This window comes from Vulpes vulpes, chromosome 14 (genome assembly GCF_048418805.1).
Source record: "Vulpes vulpes isolate BD-2025 chromosome 14, VulVul3, whole genome shotgun sequence".
NCBI lineage: Eukaryota > Metazoa > Chordata > Mammalia > Carnivora > Canidae > Vulpes > Vulpes vulpes.
In genome coordinates this window covers 62,661,886-62,677,517 of record NC_132793.1, presented here as the reverse complement: position 1 = coordinate 62,677,517, position 15,632 = coordinate 62,661,886, and the positions used below count along the sequence as shown (strand labels likewise).

Genomic DNA, 15,632 nt, shown 5'->3' with positions numbered 1-15,632 from the left:
TGTTGTGATTTTTAACTGACCTGTCTCTTTTCATCATGGAGTAGCTTCATGATCATAAATATAGGGAACTACTGACAGTATAACTCATCCCTTAAAAATAGTTCGTTCCTAGTATCTAAGACAGTTAAAAAAAAAAAAAAAAAAAGGCTTTACTTACCCCAGACAAGGACAATGTATCTCAGTGGAATGAAGTACAGGATGACTGTGAACACACAGAGGGCTACAATGGCCAGCCAGCTTAAGAATGGGACTGTCCAGTTGAAAGTACTGAATGAGAAAGTAACACGTCAGCAATCTGAGCACTTCATATACTCTTTTCAAACAAAGATTAAAATAAAGTGATTCTGACTCAGACTCTAGACGAGGGATCTAGTAAGACTGCATTTCTCTCTGGAATAGAAGGCAATTGTAGTAGCCTGTCAGAGGACACAGGTTAGTCACAGTGTGCCATTTCATGAAAGCAGGGCCCATGAGAACAGGTCTGACTGCCAACCCTTCCAGATTGTCCCAGGGGACTTTACGGTCTGAAGTTGCACTGGTTGGGTGACTCCTTATGTGGCTCAAAAAAAAAATTTTTTTTTTTTTAAATGTGTTTTTCTACCTCTTTGTGTGTATGTGTGTTTTTCTACTTCTAAAACTAGTAGCCAATCTTGTTTTCTCCAGATTTTCATAGAGGAGAATGCCCCTGGGCCTACCATTCATTCTTTTTTCAACTCACACTGGATTGCAGACACTGGAAATAAAATGTCAGCAATTGTCTGTAGAGTTAACGCTCACACTGTTGTGTAAATCCTCTCAGGTTTAGAATTCCTTTGAGGAATACTCACTTTTCACTTCAGTTATGTTTCAATGGATCTAGAAGTCAGGAAGGGGAACAGGGTAGTTAGCCTTGTAAAAATTCACCTGCCATCATTGCCTTTCCCAGAAATACAGAGATAATTAAGAAATAGAGTCAGTATTGACTACTATTCTCCCTGGGTTATTTCTGGCAAAGGAGAGCACGCGCAGTACATATGTTGGAAAGACTGTGAAAATGGAGTGTAAGCTGGCACAACGGGTCATAGCAGGGCCTGGCTGATGGGTCTGCAGTGTTCCCATACTGCTGATGATGGATAATGTAGAGGGTTGGGGAAGGCTGCAAGACTACGTGTTGACAGTGAGAAAACATCAGAACAAAGAGCCAAAAAAAGGGATCAATGAACAAAAATGGGGGACGGGGTTACCAAAAAGACAGTACTAAGAAGATGGGAAGGAATGTAGTGGAACAACAACAAAAAAAGACAGAAAATGTAAAAATAGGTGCCAAAAATCAGGGAAATGGGACATGGAAAGACTGTAATGATTTAGCAGCTTTTGTGTAGATAATCTGTAGTGAATCTTATAGTTTTTAAGAGAGAGAGAGAGAGAGTAGCAAAATAATAAAACAGAACCACTGCATGGAGTCATCAGTGTCAGGTATATAACCATGTCACCATGTGCGGGCGTACAGTTGGCTCAACAACCAGCCTCTCAGGAGCATCTAACACATACCACTGGGGGACCCTTCATCGTTTAATGAAAAAAGAGCAGAGGAAGTATGTGATCTGCATTCAAAGCCTAGATTCTCCTCTGTGACTTAAGATGAGTCAACTTTTCTATGCCTCAACTTCCCACTTGAAAAGTGAGGACAACTTCTATTGTAACAAGGGGGACTGGTAGTGATGTTTATTGGACCAAAATGATGTTTTCAGAGCTAATCAACTCTAGGAGTCTATTGCAGTGACAAGGGCCACAAAGACACTTCAAGAAAATATGAAATTCCATGTGATATGGATATATGACTATTTTTAATGTTCTTTCATTTCCTGGTAACATGTTATTTACACCTGGGCGGGGGGCGGGGGGGGGGGGGGGAGTTATCCAGGGCAGATTTTGATCCACTAAAGGATGATTAAGGGGTCTTCTTCCTATATTTTACTTCAGCATAACACTTAGGAGTGAATCTTTAGCTCTGTGGGCCAATAGCTTGCCTTTTGTGTCCATTTAAGGTCCAGTGTTTTCTTAACATGTGTTTTCTAGTAAAAGAGTCAAAATTAGATCAGTCTCGTCTTGTTTTCAGTAACTCTTGGGGTCTGGCTTTCCTCTTTGTCTTTTTCCTCCCATGGCCAGAGTGAGCGCCCTGTTTAACTGTCACCTGTAAAGGATCATGCCTTCCTTCCCTCACTGACACCTGTGCTTCCCTTGCTTCTGCCCATTTGTGGAGAGAACAGAAGGCTGAGGGTCTGCTTGCTTTCCTGGGGCTCAGCTCAGAGCCATCCATCAACACTCCTCAGTGTGCAAGGGCACTGGCTCTTCAGTCAGAAAACCCTTTTTCTGGGCAGCTTCCCTGAAGGGCTCCCTGTGTTCTTCTTTCTCGTCTTGGAAGGATAAATGGCAAGGAATCCTTACCAGTGTAGCTAATGTCAGAAAAAAAAAAAAAAAGACTGCCCTTTTCTATTTCCACAGTGCATCATGAAAACTAAATCTAGACTATGATCTTCCCCCAAAAAAGATGCAATTCAAGAAAGTTCTGGAATGATTATTTAGTAACAAGATGTGGTAATTATAGAGGCTTTTCACTTGGTACTTAATGATTGCTTCTGAATCTGCTTTCTGGGTAGATGCATTTTATCTCATGTGACCCCAGGGGACTTTCTCCTTTTTAATATTCAAAAAAATTGTGCAGAAAAGATGGCTCATTTAAGACTCACTGGATCCTATGCAAGTTCTATACATCACCCTATACCTATACCTTTGTCTGTACCTGTTCTACAAAACTCAGTTCTTCCCAAGGCTGGTCCACAGCCAGGATCTGATCAGATCCTTCAACTGGCTATGATGTTCTCCAGGCAAGCACCTGAAGCCCCCTACCACCCGGAGTTAAAAAGAAGCCTCTTCCCGGCAGGCATCAATTTGCCTGACCTCAGAGCTGACCCAGCACTTATGGTATAAATGGGATACTTCCATCAGGTATCAACACACAGCGTACCTCAGAGACAGGACAATACTCAAAAGGGAAATGCCCTATTTAGGACGTACACTATGCTCTAGTGGGCAGGGTGTGTGGAACAAAGGAACATTCTTAGAAATGGAAATAACATGGAAAGGAAGAATAAAAGAGATGTAGAAATCAGTCTTCCGAAGTCAGACACTGAAGCCTGCTATACACTTGGAGTGAGAGGGAGGCTGTTCTAACATGATATAAAAAAGTGGAAACTCAGCACCAATGCATATGTGGAAATGTATTAAAAAAGTATACAAAGTAAAATGCATTATTCCCTGAAACATGAAAAGCACTAGGTGAATGTCTCACACCTTTCGTTTTAATAATTTACTCCTTTCAAATGTGTATATTCAAGGATTCAAATCTGCAGAACACTTTTGTGAATAATAATATAAATAAACAACAATGAGTTGATACGTGAAGCAAGGAATGTAGGCTTAACTGGATCTACAACACCCCTTCTTGAATGGACTGTAGGAATCATTATGCAGGCCAATGTTCACACTTTAGTAGTATGGGGCCATCATATATCTTTTTTTTTTTGCCATCATATATCTTAACTGATCATCAATCCTTATAAAACCACTTTATTGAATTTATAGAGAGTTGTTTTTAAAAGTTCACTAGTAAATAAAATTCAAGTAAAATGCAAATAACCTAAAATTAAGACTATATTCTTATATTAGGAACATTCTTACAGTCTTAATTTTACATTGGCTTTCAACAAAACTATTTTAGATTAGGAAAGGGAATGATTTTTTTAATTTTTAAAAGTGCATTAGTTTATTTCATCTGTAACTATGATCTCAACTATTTAAATACATAAATTTGAAAATATTTTTGCAGGGAGCTATATAAAATACTATTTAAAAAAATTTTCAGAGTTCCTTGACAGTATAAGTCAACCAATAATAAAATGAAGATGTGTCTTGGTTACCTGAAATTCTCATCTAGCTTGGTTTATTTTTTTCCTATCACGATTTCATACTCCATTTAAGAACAAAGTCTTTCACTTGAAAATGTGCTAAAATTTAGGACGGTGTTATTTCTTCAAAGCTACAAGTAGGACTTCTTTCCAACCAATATGTTCTAAATTTCAGGAAGGAAATTGACAGAACTTTCATAAAACCAAAGACTGGCAGAAACAAAGTAAATAATGAAGAAACTGAGCAACAGATCACCCAGAAGGAGTATCCCCTGCCAAAAAGAATGTGGCATTTCACCCTCTGAAAAACAAACGGACACTCTGTCCCACAGAAGGCCAGGGCTCACATGTCAGCATCACTCACTCACTTCTTTATCCTTTCGCCAAAGGAAGCCACTTCATCTAGGATGTTCTGGACACTGATACAGACCTCCTGGATGGCATAGATTTTATTTATAAATCCTTTTTTTTCACTGTCCTAAAATACAATTAAGAAAAAAAGAGAGATTCTGTGTGAGTAAAGATATTCTTCAGTGCTTGAATTCTTTGAATTGTCCCTGTCACATTTTTAAACTTAAATAAACTTCACCTCTATAGTTACATACAAATGGATGATTAGAACCCATGAAAATTTCAGAATATAAAGGGAGATGGAGGAGGAAAGGCCCCCAGCATCGTGGACCTACGTCAAAATAAAGGTGGTTGCAAAGCAGGAGACTCAGATTCTGTTGACCTTGCCCTGATGAACAGAAACGTTTTAGCCAGCGTTGGGGCACGGGGAAGGATGTAAAGGTGTTAGGAAGAGGGCAAATCTCTGAATGACCTAATCTGGAAGACCTGTGAGCAATTAAAATGGGGCGAGGGGGCCGGTAGGAAAACAAGGTCAACTGACACTCATTAAGTAGACACTTCCTAAATAGTGGCTTAGGAAGACCAGATCCAAGGTAAGCCTCGCCCACCTCCTAAGTGTAATAGTCACATACTTGACACAATAGCATACACTATTTTCAGGTTCTAACTAAACATTTTTCTCTCTTGGTAGTTAGTTCTTCATTTTAAAACTTGTCCTGGATTTTAAGCAAAGCTGGTGTGCTCCAGGGAATGGGTGGGTGGGATGGAGTATAAAGCACCCAGAGAATGGTGTGAGCCTGGGGGAAATGTGCACATTTTGTAATTTTAGACCTAGAGGAAGAAATAGTGGTGGCCTTTCACGATTGAAATTTCTGCTTAGTAGCCTGGCACCACAGGCACTTGCCTAGGCTGTTTGGTGGAGACCATCCAACCCTGATTCCATGACTCCATTCCTCCATGCCAGCTTGAATATCTATGGAAATGTAGATCCAATTTCATTACTTTAACTTCTTTTGAACACTTCCGCACTGTGCCAGAACACTTGAGACCTCATGTGGCAGTCAGTGCTTGCTGAAAGCAGCCAGAAAGCTAGAATAATAATGTCGTCATGTTGCACATTTACATACTGACTTCCACTTCAGAAAAGTCTAAAGCACTTTGCACTGTGAACATGGCTGGGCCTGGCATCCTGCCACTTGAGAAACTGAGGCCGAGTGAATGACAGGTGTATATGCAGCCTCCAAGAACACCAGTGGGACTGAAGACATGGAGGCCAGTTTTAAACACAATCTTTAGGTAGAAGTCACTCAGAGTCTTCATTTTAAATAGAAGTCCCATGGGAGATACTTGTCTACATTATTCATCTTGCTCATGCCAAGTTGGACCGTCAGACAATGAGGTAGATGAGAGCATAAAGCTCAAAGTATACAGAACAGTTCCGTACTCTCAGGGTCCCCATTAGCTCCAAAAGTCACCCTTCACTTGTCATTATAGACATGGATGCATCAATTTCTTGTCTTTTTTCCCCTCCCCAGCAATAAAACAAAGTGCATTAATTTCACCTATGCAATCGTACACTTTAGGGGAAAAAAAAAAGGGATATCCAGTGGCTGCTTCTGTTCTTTCCTAATTACAAAGCTGGTCTGTTCTAATAATCTCATGGCCTTCAGTGTTTTCTCTCTCAAGCACAGGTTAAATTCATTTACGTCTATGAAGGAAAGTACTCTTAACAAATATTTTTTTCTACATACAGAATAAATCAAGCTGGAGTCGAAAACGGCTGGTTACACAATCAAAATTCATTGAAAATAATGCCTTATCAGTTTGAAAGGATGACGTGAAAAAATATTTTCATAATAGCAATAACACCTATAATCACTTAGGCATAACCATAGTAAGAAATGTACATAATCAACATTAAGAAAATAGAGATATGGTGTTTCTGCACCAGAATGCTGATTATTAAAAGGATGTATTCTTTTCTTCTGGTGAACATACAGGCTTAGTGCATTTTCAAGCAAATCCTAATTTGTTTGGAGTGAAGTGAAATGGGGAGAATTTGATAAATTTGTTTGGAAGAATAAATTGAGTGCCATAGCCAAGAAATTTTTGCAAAAGAGAAATAATGAGAAGGCATTTATTGTACCAGATATTTAAGTAATTAAAATACAAAAGAGGAACATTGAAAAAGAGATTGTTTATGATAAAGCACCATCACAAATCCACCATAGAGATGAAAATAGTATGATACTGGGTACTTGTATTAACTATTTGCAGAAAATTATGTTAAATCCTACCTTAATAGGTTCTCAAATCTACTTGACATAACCCAATTCTACCTCAGATCTACCTCACATAGATAGCCCCAAAACATTCTAGACTTATTAAAGAGCAAAAAGCTAAAGGTGAATTATAAAAATAGAAGAAAATTTAGGTAGGTTATTTAGTGATCTTGGAATAGGAAATAACTTTTAAACATACAAGCAGTGAAGGAAGTCACGAAGGAAAAAAAACGGATAGCAGGAGTTACATAAAATAAAAAACTCATGATGTCAAAAATCCTCATTTAAATTTATTTTTTTCCTCATTTAAATTTAAATTTAAAAGGGTGAGTGGGGAAAAAATCTGTAACAAATACGACAAATCAAGGGATGGGATTTCTGACATATTCAATGAATATCCGAAAGAACATCTCTGCAGTTTTGTTTATAATAACAAAAAAAAAAAATCACTGACATGTTGTGTGGAATTATGGTACATACAATGATAGACTATTATGAAATTGCAAAATATTATTTAAAGAGAGTAATAACAACAAAAATACTTATGATCTAACAAAAAACTGGGATGGGGACAGGAGGCAGGGGGAAAACGTAAATGTGAGATAGAATATAATCCAAACGTTTTTTTGAACTGGGTAGGCTAGAGAAAAGATGAAGTGAAGGTGTCAAAATATTAAAGGTAATGAAAGTTTATTTTCTTCTTCATACCTTCCTATAATATTAATAATTCTTTGCAGTTAACATGTTTTACTTTTGTAACCAGACTATTTTCCTGAATTTCTCCAATATCATCAACTGAAGGAACATGAGTAGAAGAAATTAAGGAATTGGCACTCGTTGATCATATTAGGTGGTTTGTCGGTTTTTTTCTTAATGTATTTTTTGTATTTTTATACCTATCTAAATTTTTTTTCAGGAAGTAGCAGAATATAAACAGATACACATTGAGCATTATAACATGTGTTTCACATGCTCTTTTGGTCTTCACAATCATCCTACAACATAGTTATTTTTTTGCACTCTACAGAAGAAGAAACGGAGGATCCGAGAAAAGTGACAGTTTAGATTAGGACTATGACAGGCCAACTCCAGACCCTATTCTCTCCATAATATACCATGTTGCCTTATCATCCTACCCAGGAAGCTTTTCATTCCCACCCAGAATCCCTGTGTGATCAACAAAAATAAAAGACTTGAAAACATTCAGAAACTTACATTGTAGCCACCACAATCAGCAAGATAATAAAATTTGAAAACTTGATTCAACAGGAGGAAGTGAAAGATGTGTTAGAAACCACCAGATGTAATGTCAATAATACAGTGTGCAAATATTAAATACAGGATCTTAAGATGTGTCACTGATGGCATCTACAAAAACTATTTTTAGTAGAGACTTTACAATGTGCTGATGTAGGATTACCAGCTGAGGAGTTTTTAAAATTTGCTAACTCCTAATTTTCTATTTCTTTTGTATTCCCACTCCATTACCCAGCCCCTCACCCCCAAACACCAAAAACCAAAATAAGATGGTCTGTAATGTTGACAAAGTTTTGAAAAGCAAATGCGTGGGGATAAAATTTTTATTTTAAAATCTCTTTCATCAAATCCTATATTCCTCCACTGTGGTCCCCAACCAATGAAGTAATTACTCTTTATATACAGTATACGACCCAAAACTGCAATGGGTAATGGAATTGCTCTGTGTTGCATTCCAATATTTCACACTTTTTTCACTAATGTTCAATACTTTATTAGTAGAGAATAAATTGGTACATTTCTTTTATTGTCGTTTTTGCTTTCCTTTATAAACCAGCTTGGATGAAAGAAATATCATAGGGTAGTTAATCATCCAAAGGCTTGGTAGTGACACTGGTTGGTTGTTTTTTTTTTTTTTTTAATGCATTATTAAGGTTTCTTTTGAAGATGTAAAAAAAAAAAATTTACCCATAAAAAAGAGCTATAACTGTAAATCTAAGAACATGTGAGATTTATATCTTACAACTTTTTCTAATGGCTCTAACATAATTTTTAAAAATCTTATTATATTTTAAATAGTCCACAAAACATCAATAACTGCAAACTTGAAATACAGTGATTCTTTCCTATTCACCTATTTTACGATCACATATCACAACAGAAAATTAACTAGATTTTTCCAAAGAAGTATCTACTTCCTAGCTTTGATATATTTAGGAAAATCTAAAGATCTAAAGAATCAATAGGAGTACCTTACATATTTAGAGCATCCTGTCCATTGACTGTCAAACCAAAATGACAAGTGCCCTATTCATTGGACCTGTTCTGAATGGGAACAAAAACCCAAAGTGATAGGTGTCAGGGGGTGCGTATTGTGTGGCTGGGTTCCTCATGCATCCAGCTGCATCCCGCCCTGGTCTGTGAATGGTATTAGGGGCCCTGCCAAAGTAGTCACTGTCGGCCCCATTCACATGATAGAAAACGGATCTGTTGGATACCTATATTGTTTTGATCACAACAAATATGTAATATATGTTCCTTCCAAATATTTGTTCTAAAATTAATATTATTTCAGTTACTTTCTACAGTGAGAGAATGTCTTAAGAGTGCAAGGAAGCAAAAAGAAAGAAAGAAAGAAAGAAAGAAAGAAAGAAAGAAAGAAAGAAAGAAAGAAAGAAAGAAAAGAATGGAAGAAAGAAAAGAATTGCAAGGAAGCAGCTGTTGACTCTTATGCCAGGAGAAGCATAAAATGGAAGTGACCAAGCAAACCAGGGCATATGATCACCTTACCTATTATTTCCTAGAGGAAGCATTCAGGTTTTCCACCCCAAAGAGCTAATCTTGATTACAATTTTGCTTTTCCTTTAAGGTCTTGATATGTAACCTCTGGCAAAGTGTAAGCACTAAGATTGATACTTGCTATGAGACATAATTGTTATAGTTTACTATTGACTATAGCTCTTCTGTGAGCAAATATAGTCTCACATAGCACAGTGTACAATTGTGTTTGGAATATGTCTAGGTTGCCTGTGATTTATTTTTTATGCTAAAGATGGCTTTGGTGCACAACTTGCTTGGTTCATTCACTAAAATGCCCTGCAAAATGAACTCCTCTCAGAGCTATACTTCTAACCTAGGGAAAATATATTCAATATGAGCTAGAGATTGAATAAAGGCACACAAAGTGGCAAAATATTTTCCTGTGTCAGGATTCCTTTATTTTTTTCAGACAGAGAAAAACTACATTTCAGCCCCAAATCTAGAATACTGAAATTCTCACAGCACCTTGGCAATCACAGAGACCCTTGACCACTGAATCGTATTTCCGGGTCTTACTCGGTTCTTGTTCTATCAGATTTTACCCAGGTTACTTAAGGCCTTGGTTCTTCTCATATTACCCTTAATAATAAGAACCCTCCATTGAGACATTAAAGGATTCTGAGAGAGAAAAATAAATAAATAAATAAATAAAATAAATAAAAATAAAAAATAAAGGATTCTGAGATAATACTTAAGGTTAAGGGGACAGATGTATACCAGTTAAGACAGAGTATTTTTCTCTTAAAAAGTAAAACAGTTCTCTAAAACATTTACGTTTCAGAGTTATAAAGAGGTCTAAATTAAATAAGACCCATAGAGCTCTTAGTACAATGCCTGGTACAAAGAAACTGTCTATAATTATTAGTGGTGATAATGGTAATAATAAAATTATGGGCACAGTTTCTTATTTAAGAGGATTCACGTTATTTTTATCTATTTTTGCTTCTATTAAAAACAAAACTTTGAAATATTAGAATTCTCCCCAATATGCAGCCCTTTTATGCATGTTTAGTTTTGCCCCAGACGACTTAGTGTTAACTTGTCAAATTTCATTTTTGAAAACGATCGGAGATTCTTTATAATGTTATACTGAGACGATCTTTCTCCCCCACCCCCTCCTTCTGCTGACTCGGCACATGTTTTTCTGCAGAATGAGCATTTACCTGGTCTTGATTTTTTTTGCTTCCTCTCTTGCAAGGTAGTCCTGTGCTTTTCAGGATTCGTTTTCTACAGTGCAATTTTTAATCGCATTTAGTTGTGCCTTGCCGTGGTAGCTTAATGTTATGCATTTTGCATGAAACTGTAAAAGTGACTGCAAAGTAACAGACATTTGGAGAGAAATGGCCTCCAGGCTAGGCAATGTCAACAACAGGCATTTTAAAAATGGCTACTGGCACTCCTAGGAATTCTGATGAAAGCCAGGAAGGAAAGGAAAAAGAGGGAAGAAAGAGACAAGATAGGGGGGAAAAATAATGGAAGAAAAAGGAGAGAGAGACAGGAGGAGATTGAGGGCAAGAGAACGAAGAGGAGCGACTCAGAGATACTCTGAAACCAGAAGGCAGCTGGAGCAAGGGGAACAATAGCTCCTGGGGGTGGGGGTGGGGGGATTGGGGGGATATGAAGAAAGGAAGGGAAAGGTCTCTGATCGCAAACACAAATGACACAAAACCCAAGCACATACACAACTGTTGGCCGTCTTAACTCCCAATTATTCAAAAATAATCATTTGTAGACGCCTGTGCAGAAATGTTTCAATTCCATTCAATGCGAATGTAAATAAACCTTACAGAAAGCCCCAGGGCAGGTGTGGGCAGGTGTACTAGGGTACCTGTGGTCAGGAGGGGCAGCTGCCTGGAGCCAACCCCACATCAGTAGGCCCTAAGGGCCCTGCAAATCTCCCTCTTCCTAATGATTTAAGAAAATTCCTTATAACTGTCCTGCTAGTGCTTGAAAGCTCTTAAAAGATTAGGACTATATATCAGTATCAAAACCTTTGGCTTAATCTCCTTGCCAGCAGGCAGGAAGTGCACTTTCCAGAGAGTGGCTTTATAGATTATCCCATCTCAGGCTTTGGTCCCGTGGGAAGTTCTGCTTTCAGATGGCTTCCCAAGCGAAAAGGGCCAGAAGGCCTGGCTCCAGGCTAACCTCGATAGAAGCCACATCAGAGGCAGCGAGGTTGCTGTTCAACGGGGAAAACAGGTGACAAAGGATACTTTCACCCGGGACAGTACAACACAAGTTTCGAGATAAAAATTTGTAGGCCTCACAGGGTTTTCTGTAAAGTCAAAACCAACAGATTGTGGAAAGGTCTTGAAACTGTGACCACATGCTCAGGATTACAGCGGACCAAGCTCTGTCCTTAGACCTCATGAGAAACAAAAACATCAAACAAAAAACCCCCAGAAAAGATGGTCAAATAAAATGTGTCCTAAAATCACCTCTAGTTCAGAACTAGCCATTTTTATAGAGAGGATAAGGAATGTGAAATAGCTTCTGCCCCTCGGAGCCATTTGAAAGCTGATGCGAAGGCCTGGCTGGTGGATGGCACTGCTGCTCTTTCACTGGTTCATGGTTGGAGCTTAAGTGGCAACAGGGAACAGAAGCACCCTGCTTGCTTCTGAATCCAAACAGCAAATGCTAGGCTAGTTTGTCTTGACCCTCACTTGTTTTGAAAAAGTTGGGTATATGTGTGTGTGTTTTAAAAAAAATCTCTTTTCAAATCGCTTATTTTCAAATGTGCGCTTAAATACGGTTGGAATTCAAATGCAGAGATGAGAGGGCTGCTGAGAATTTAGAGAAGGCTGTGAGCTCTCTTTCGTTCTACGTGCCCCTAATCTGATTTAGAAGATCAGACTTCTGACTGACTGGCTCCACTGCTAAGCCTGGTTCAAATCTGCCTCCAGTATTTCCTTAGCTCTGTGGTTCTGAGCAATTTCCTTACCTTCATCTGTAAAATGGGGGTAATGATGGAACCTACTGTCGTGATCGTTGTAGAATTAAATGAATTTAATCCATTTAAAGCACTACTAATATCTGGAACATAGGAAGTGCCCAATACATATTAGTCATTAACTTGTTAACAATTTGAGGGGCATGTGGGTGGCTCAGTTGGTTAAAGCATCTGCCTTCAGCTCAGGTCCTGATCTCAGGGTCCTGGGAGAGAGCCCTACATCTGATTCCTTGTTCAGCGGGGAGTCTGCTTCTGCCCCCTTTCCCTCCTCCCCACTTGTGCGTGCTCTCTCGCTCTCTCTCTCAAATAAATAGAAATCTTAAAAAAAAAAAAAAAAGTGTGAAGATTCTGACAAAATACTGTAAGACTAAAAAAAAAAAAATACTGTAAGACTTTCAAATGTTAAATTGTATTAAATCTTAATAAGGATGGGGACGCCTGGGTGGCTCAGTGGTTGAGCATCTACCTTCGGCCCAGGGCATGATCCCGGGGCTCCGGGATCGAGTCCTGCATTGGGCTCCCTGCATGGAGCCTGCTTCTCCCTCTGCCTGTGTCTCTGCCTCTTTCTCTCTCTGTGTCTCTCATGAATAAATAAAGAAAATCTTTAAAAAAAAATCTTAATAAAGATGAATCTTCTCCCTTCTTATTTATATTTCCTGTGTTTGTACAAATCACCTAATATAACCATAGATTATCTTAAATGTCTCACCCTGCAGTGTCCTCATGACAGTCACCAGAGGATGATGGGTACTACTGTTCTCATTCCCTCTGTCAGGAAATCTAAAGCCAGTTGCCTAACATCCCAGCTCAAACCTCTATCTGAATCTGTGCTCACTTTCCTCTGGGACCCCCAAGCCATATCTGTTCTCATCAAAGATACTGGATTTTTTTTCTTATTTATTCATGAGAGACACACACACAGAGAGAGAGAGAGAGACAGAGACAGAGACAGAGACAGAGAGAGGCAGAGAGAGGCAGAGACACAGGCAGAGGGAGAAGCAGGCTCCATTCAGGGAGCCCGATGTGGGACTCGATCCTGAGCCCCCAGGATCTCACCCCTGGCTGAAGGCAGCCCTAAACTGCTGAGCCACCCAGGCTGCCCAAAGATACTGGATTTGAAAAATTAGCAGAAAGTTAAGCAGTTTCCTGTATTTCTCACCCACTGAAAGCTGTGTATTCTCTGAAGGCCAAAGCTAGTCATAGTCAGGCAGGGCACGCGTGATTCTTATCTGTCCATGTTTATGCAGGTAAGACTTTCCTTAGAACCAGTGACTGGTTCTTCAACAAACCTCATGGCTCAATCAGGGTCAGAATTTATTACTTCATCTTCAATAGCACAAGCATTCGTTGCTCATCTACCTACTACTACAGTTCTTAATAATAATTTAAAAATTCCTTTTATTATATATACAAAAAGGCATATACATCAAAGTGTGGAAATCACAAAGATTTTTTTTCTGGAATAGATTTTTCCTTAAAGTATTTTTTTTAAAGAATTATTTATTTATTTATGATAGACATAGAGTGAGAGAGAGAGAGGCAGAGTGTGTCACAGGCAGAGGGAAAAGCAGGCTCCATGCCGGGAGCCCAATGTGGGACTCAATCCCGGGACTCCAGGATCGCACCCTGGGCCAAAGGCAGGCGCTAAACCACTGAGCCACCCAGGGATCCCCTTAAAGTATTTTTTTAAAAGATTTTTATTTATTTATTTGAGAGCGAGAGAGCAAGAGATACAAGCAGGGGGCAGCTGCTGCAGAGGAAGAGTGATAAGCAGGGAGCCCAACAAGGGGCTTGATCCCAGGACTCTGGGATCATGACCCAAGCCAAAGGCAGATGCTTAACGGACTGAGCCACCCAGGCACGTCTCTTGAATAGATGTGTTATGAAAATACTCCTTTACCTTTATGTAGGACTTTATGGTTTACTACGCATTTTAAATTAATCTTCTCACTTGGATGGCAGGGGCAAGTGAATCCCCCATTTTACAGATAAGCAAACTGAGGCTTGGAGAAGTCAAGATCTCATAACTAGTTAAAAAGAGTTCCTAGGACTTTAACCCATGCCTCCTGACTGAAATTGGGCTCTTTTCAGGTCACTGTCAAGCAGCCATCAAGTCACATATGGTATTTCTTCACTACACTGTTTTAGATATTTAAACTTGGCTCTTCCCAAAAACTAATCTTGACTTATAATCAAATTGTGTGAGAAAAGAATTATATTAGTATTATAAAAACAATGCTCTTTGTGACATCTCCAAAACCAAGTAAGGATTACTTTGTGAAATCCGGAGGCTATTTTTCTTTACAAATATTTTACAAGACAAACTTGTACCTTTCTAAAAAAGCACATCTGTTGTAAATTACACCCTTACAGAAAGAGAGAGAATCGCCATCCTTTCTTTCCCATCTGAGCTTAAAAGAGATTTGTTGACATACTCGAAGGCCAGCATAGACAAAACAGCACAGGAAAGAGGAGGCGGTCAGCAGGACCAGGGCTCGGCTTTGCTTAAACTAATTCCACATGCCCCATGAACCATTAGCTGTTTTTTATTTCCTGCTCTAAAGATCTGTAGTGAAAATAATCTGGGGTAGGGAAAAGCTGCACTTATTATTTTTTTTCCCCCAACAAGATGCTGTGTTAGCAAATAGAACATATGAGCCACCTTCAGCAAACCAAGGTCTTTAATAATCCATTTTTCAAACACTACTGGTATTTCCTTTCCAAACAAAGATAGACTGTAACTGGAATCAATTTCATTATTTGTATGGTATAATTGCCAAGTTTCTGTAAATAATAGCCATTTAAATACTAGATAATATTTTTTATATGAACCCGACAACAGTTTTATTGCTATTTAATTTCCATGATTTGTTTGTTTGCTGTAAGTTATCAGTGTTCTGAGAGCACGATGTTTGGGGATAAGGAGAAGTCTTAAGAACGGCTCAGGGAAAAAGTAATTGTCAGAGTCCTGTTCAAATACTTGGTTCAACCAAACAAGGGAAATTCAAATTAGGAAAAAACAATTTTCTCTACCACTTGGGGCTTATCTCCCTCAGTTTCCCTATAAAGTGCATAGTATAACATCGCCCACCATTTTCAGACCTTGGGATAATATAGGACATCAAGGACAAGACTGAGAAGCAATTCACTCGTCCCAACTAGGAAGATAACGGGACTCTTCAATGAAATTCGATGAAACAGAGGTGCTGGTACAAATAAAGGCCTGGTGGATTTGAAGGGAACTGGGCCATCTTTCTCTATTGATGCCATATGTAGCACATACCTGAATAACAACTTCATGCTCTA

General features: G+C 38.6%; 1 protein-coding gene across 20 annotated transcripts in view; it reads right to left on the bottom strand.

Annotated features, from left to right (window-relative positions):
• MCTP1 (multiple C2 and transmembrane domain containing 1) overlaps positions 1-15,632 on the bottom strand; it is a 531,614-nt gene that overhangs the window by 14,135 nt on the left and 501,847 nt on the right. For all 20 annotated transcript variants that reach the window (XM_072736754.1, XM_072736756.1, XM_072736755.1 and 17 more), the window contains 2 exons: positions 4,316-4,425; positions 158-267 (listed from right to left, as the gene is read on the bottom strand). In XM_072736754.1, the coding sequence (XP_072592855.1) occupies positions 158-267; positions 4,316-4,425 (220 nt within the window). The remainder of the gene's footprint in view (positions 1-157; positions 268-4,315; positions 4,426-15,632) is intronic.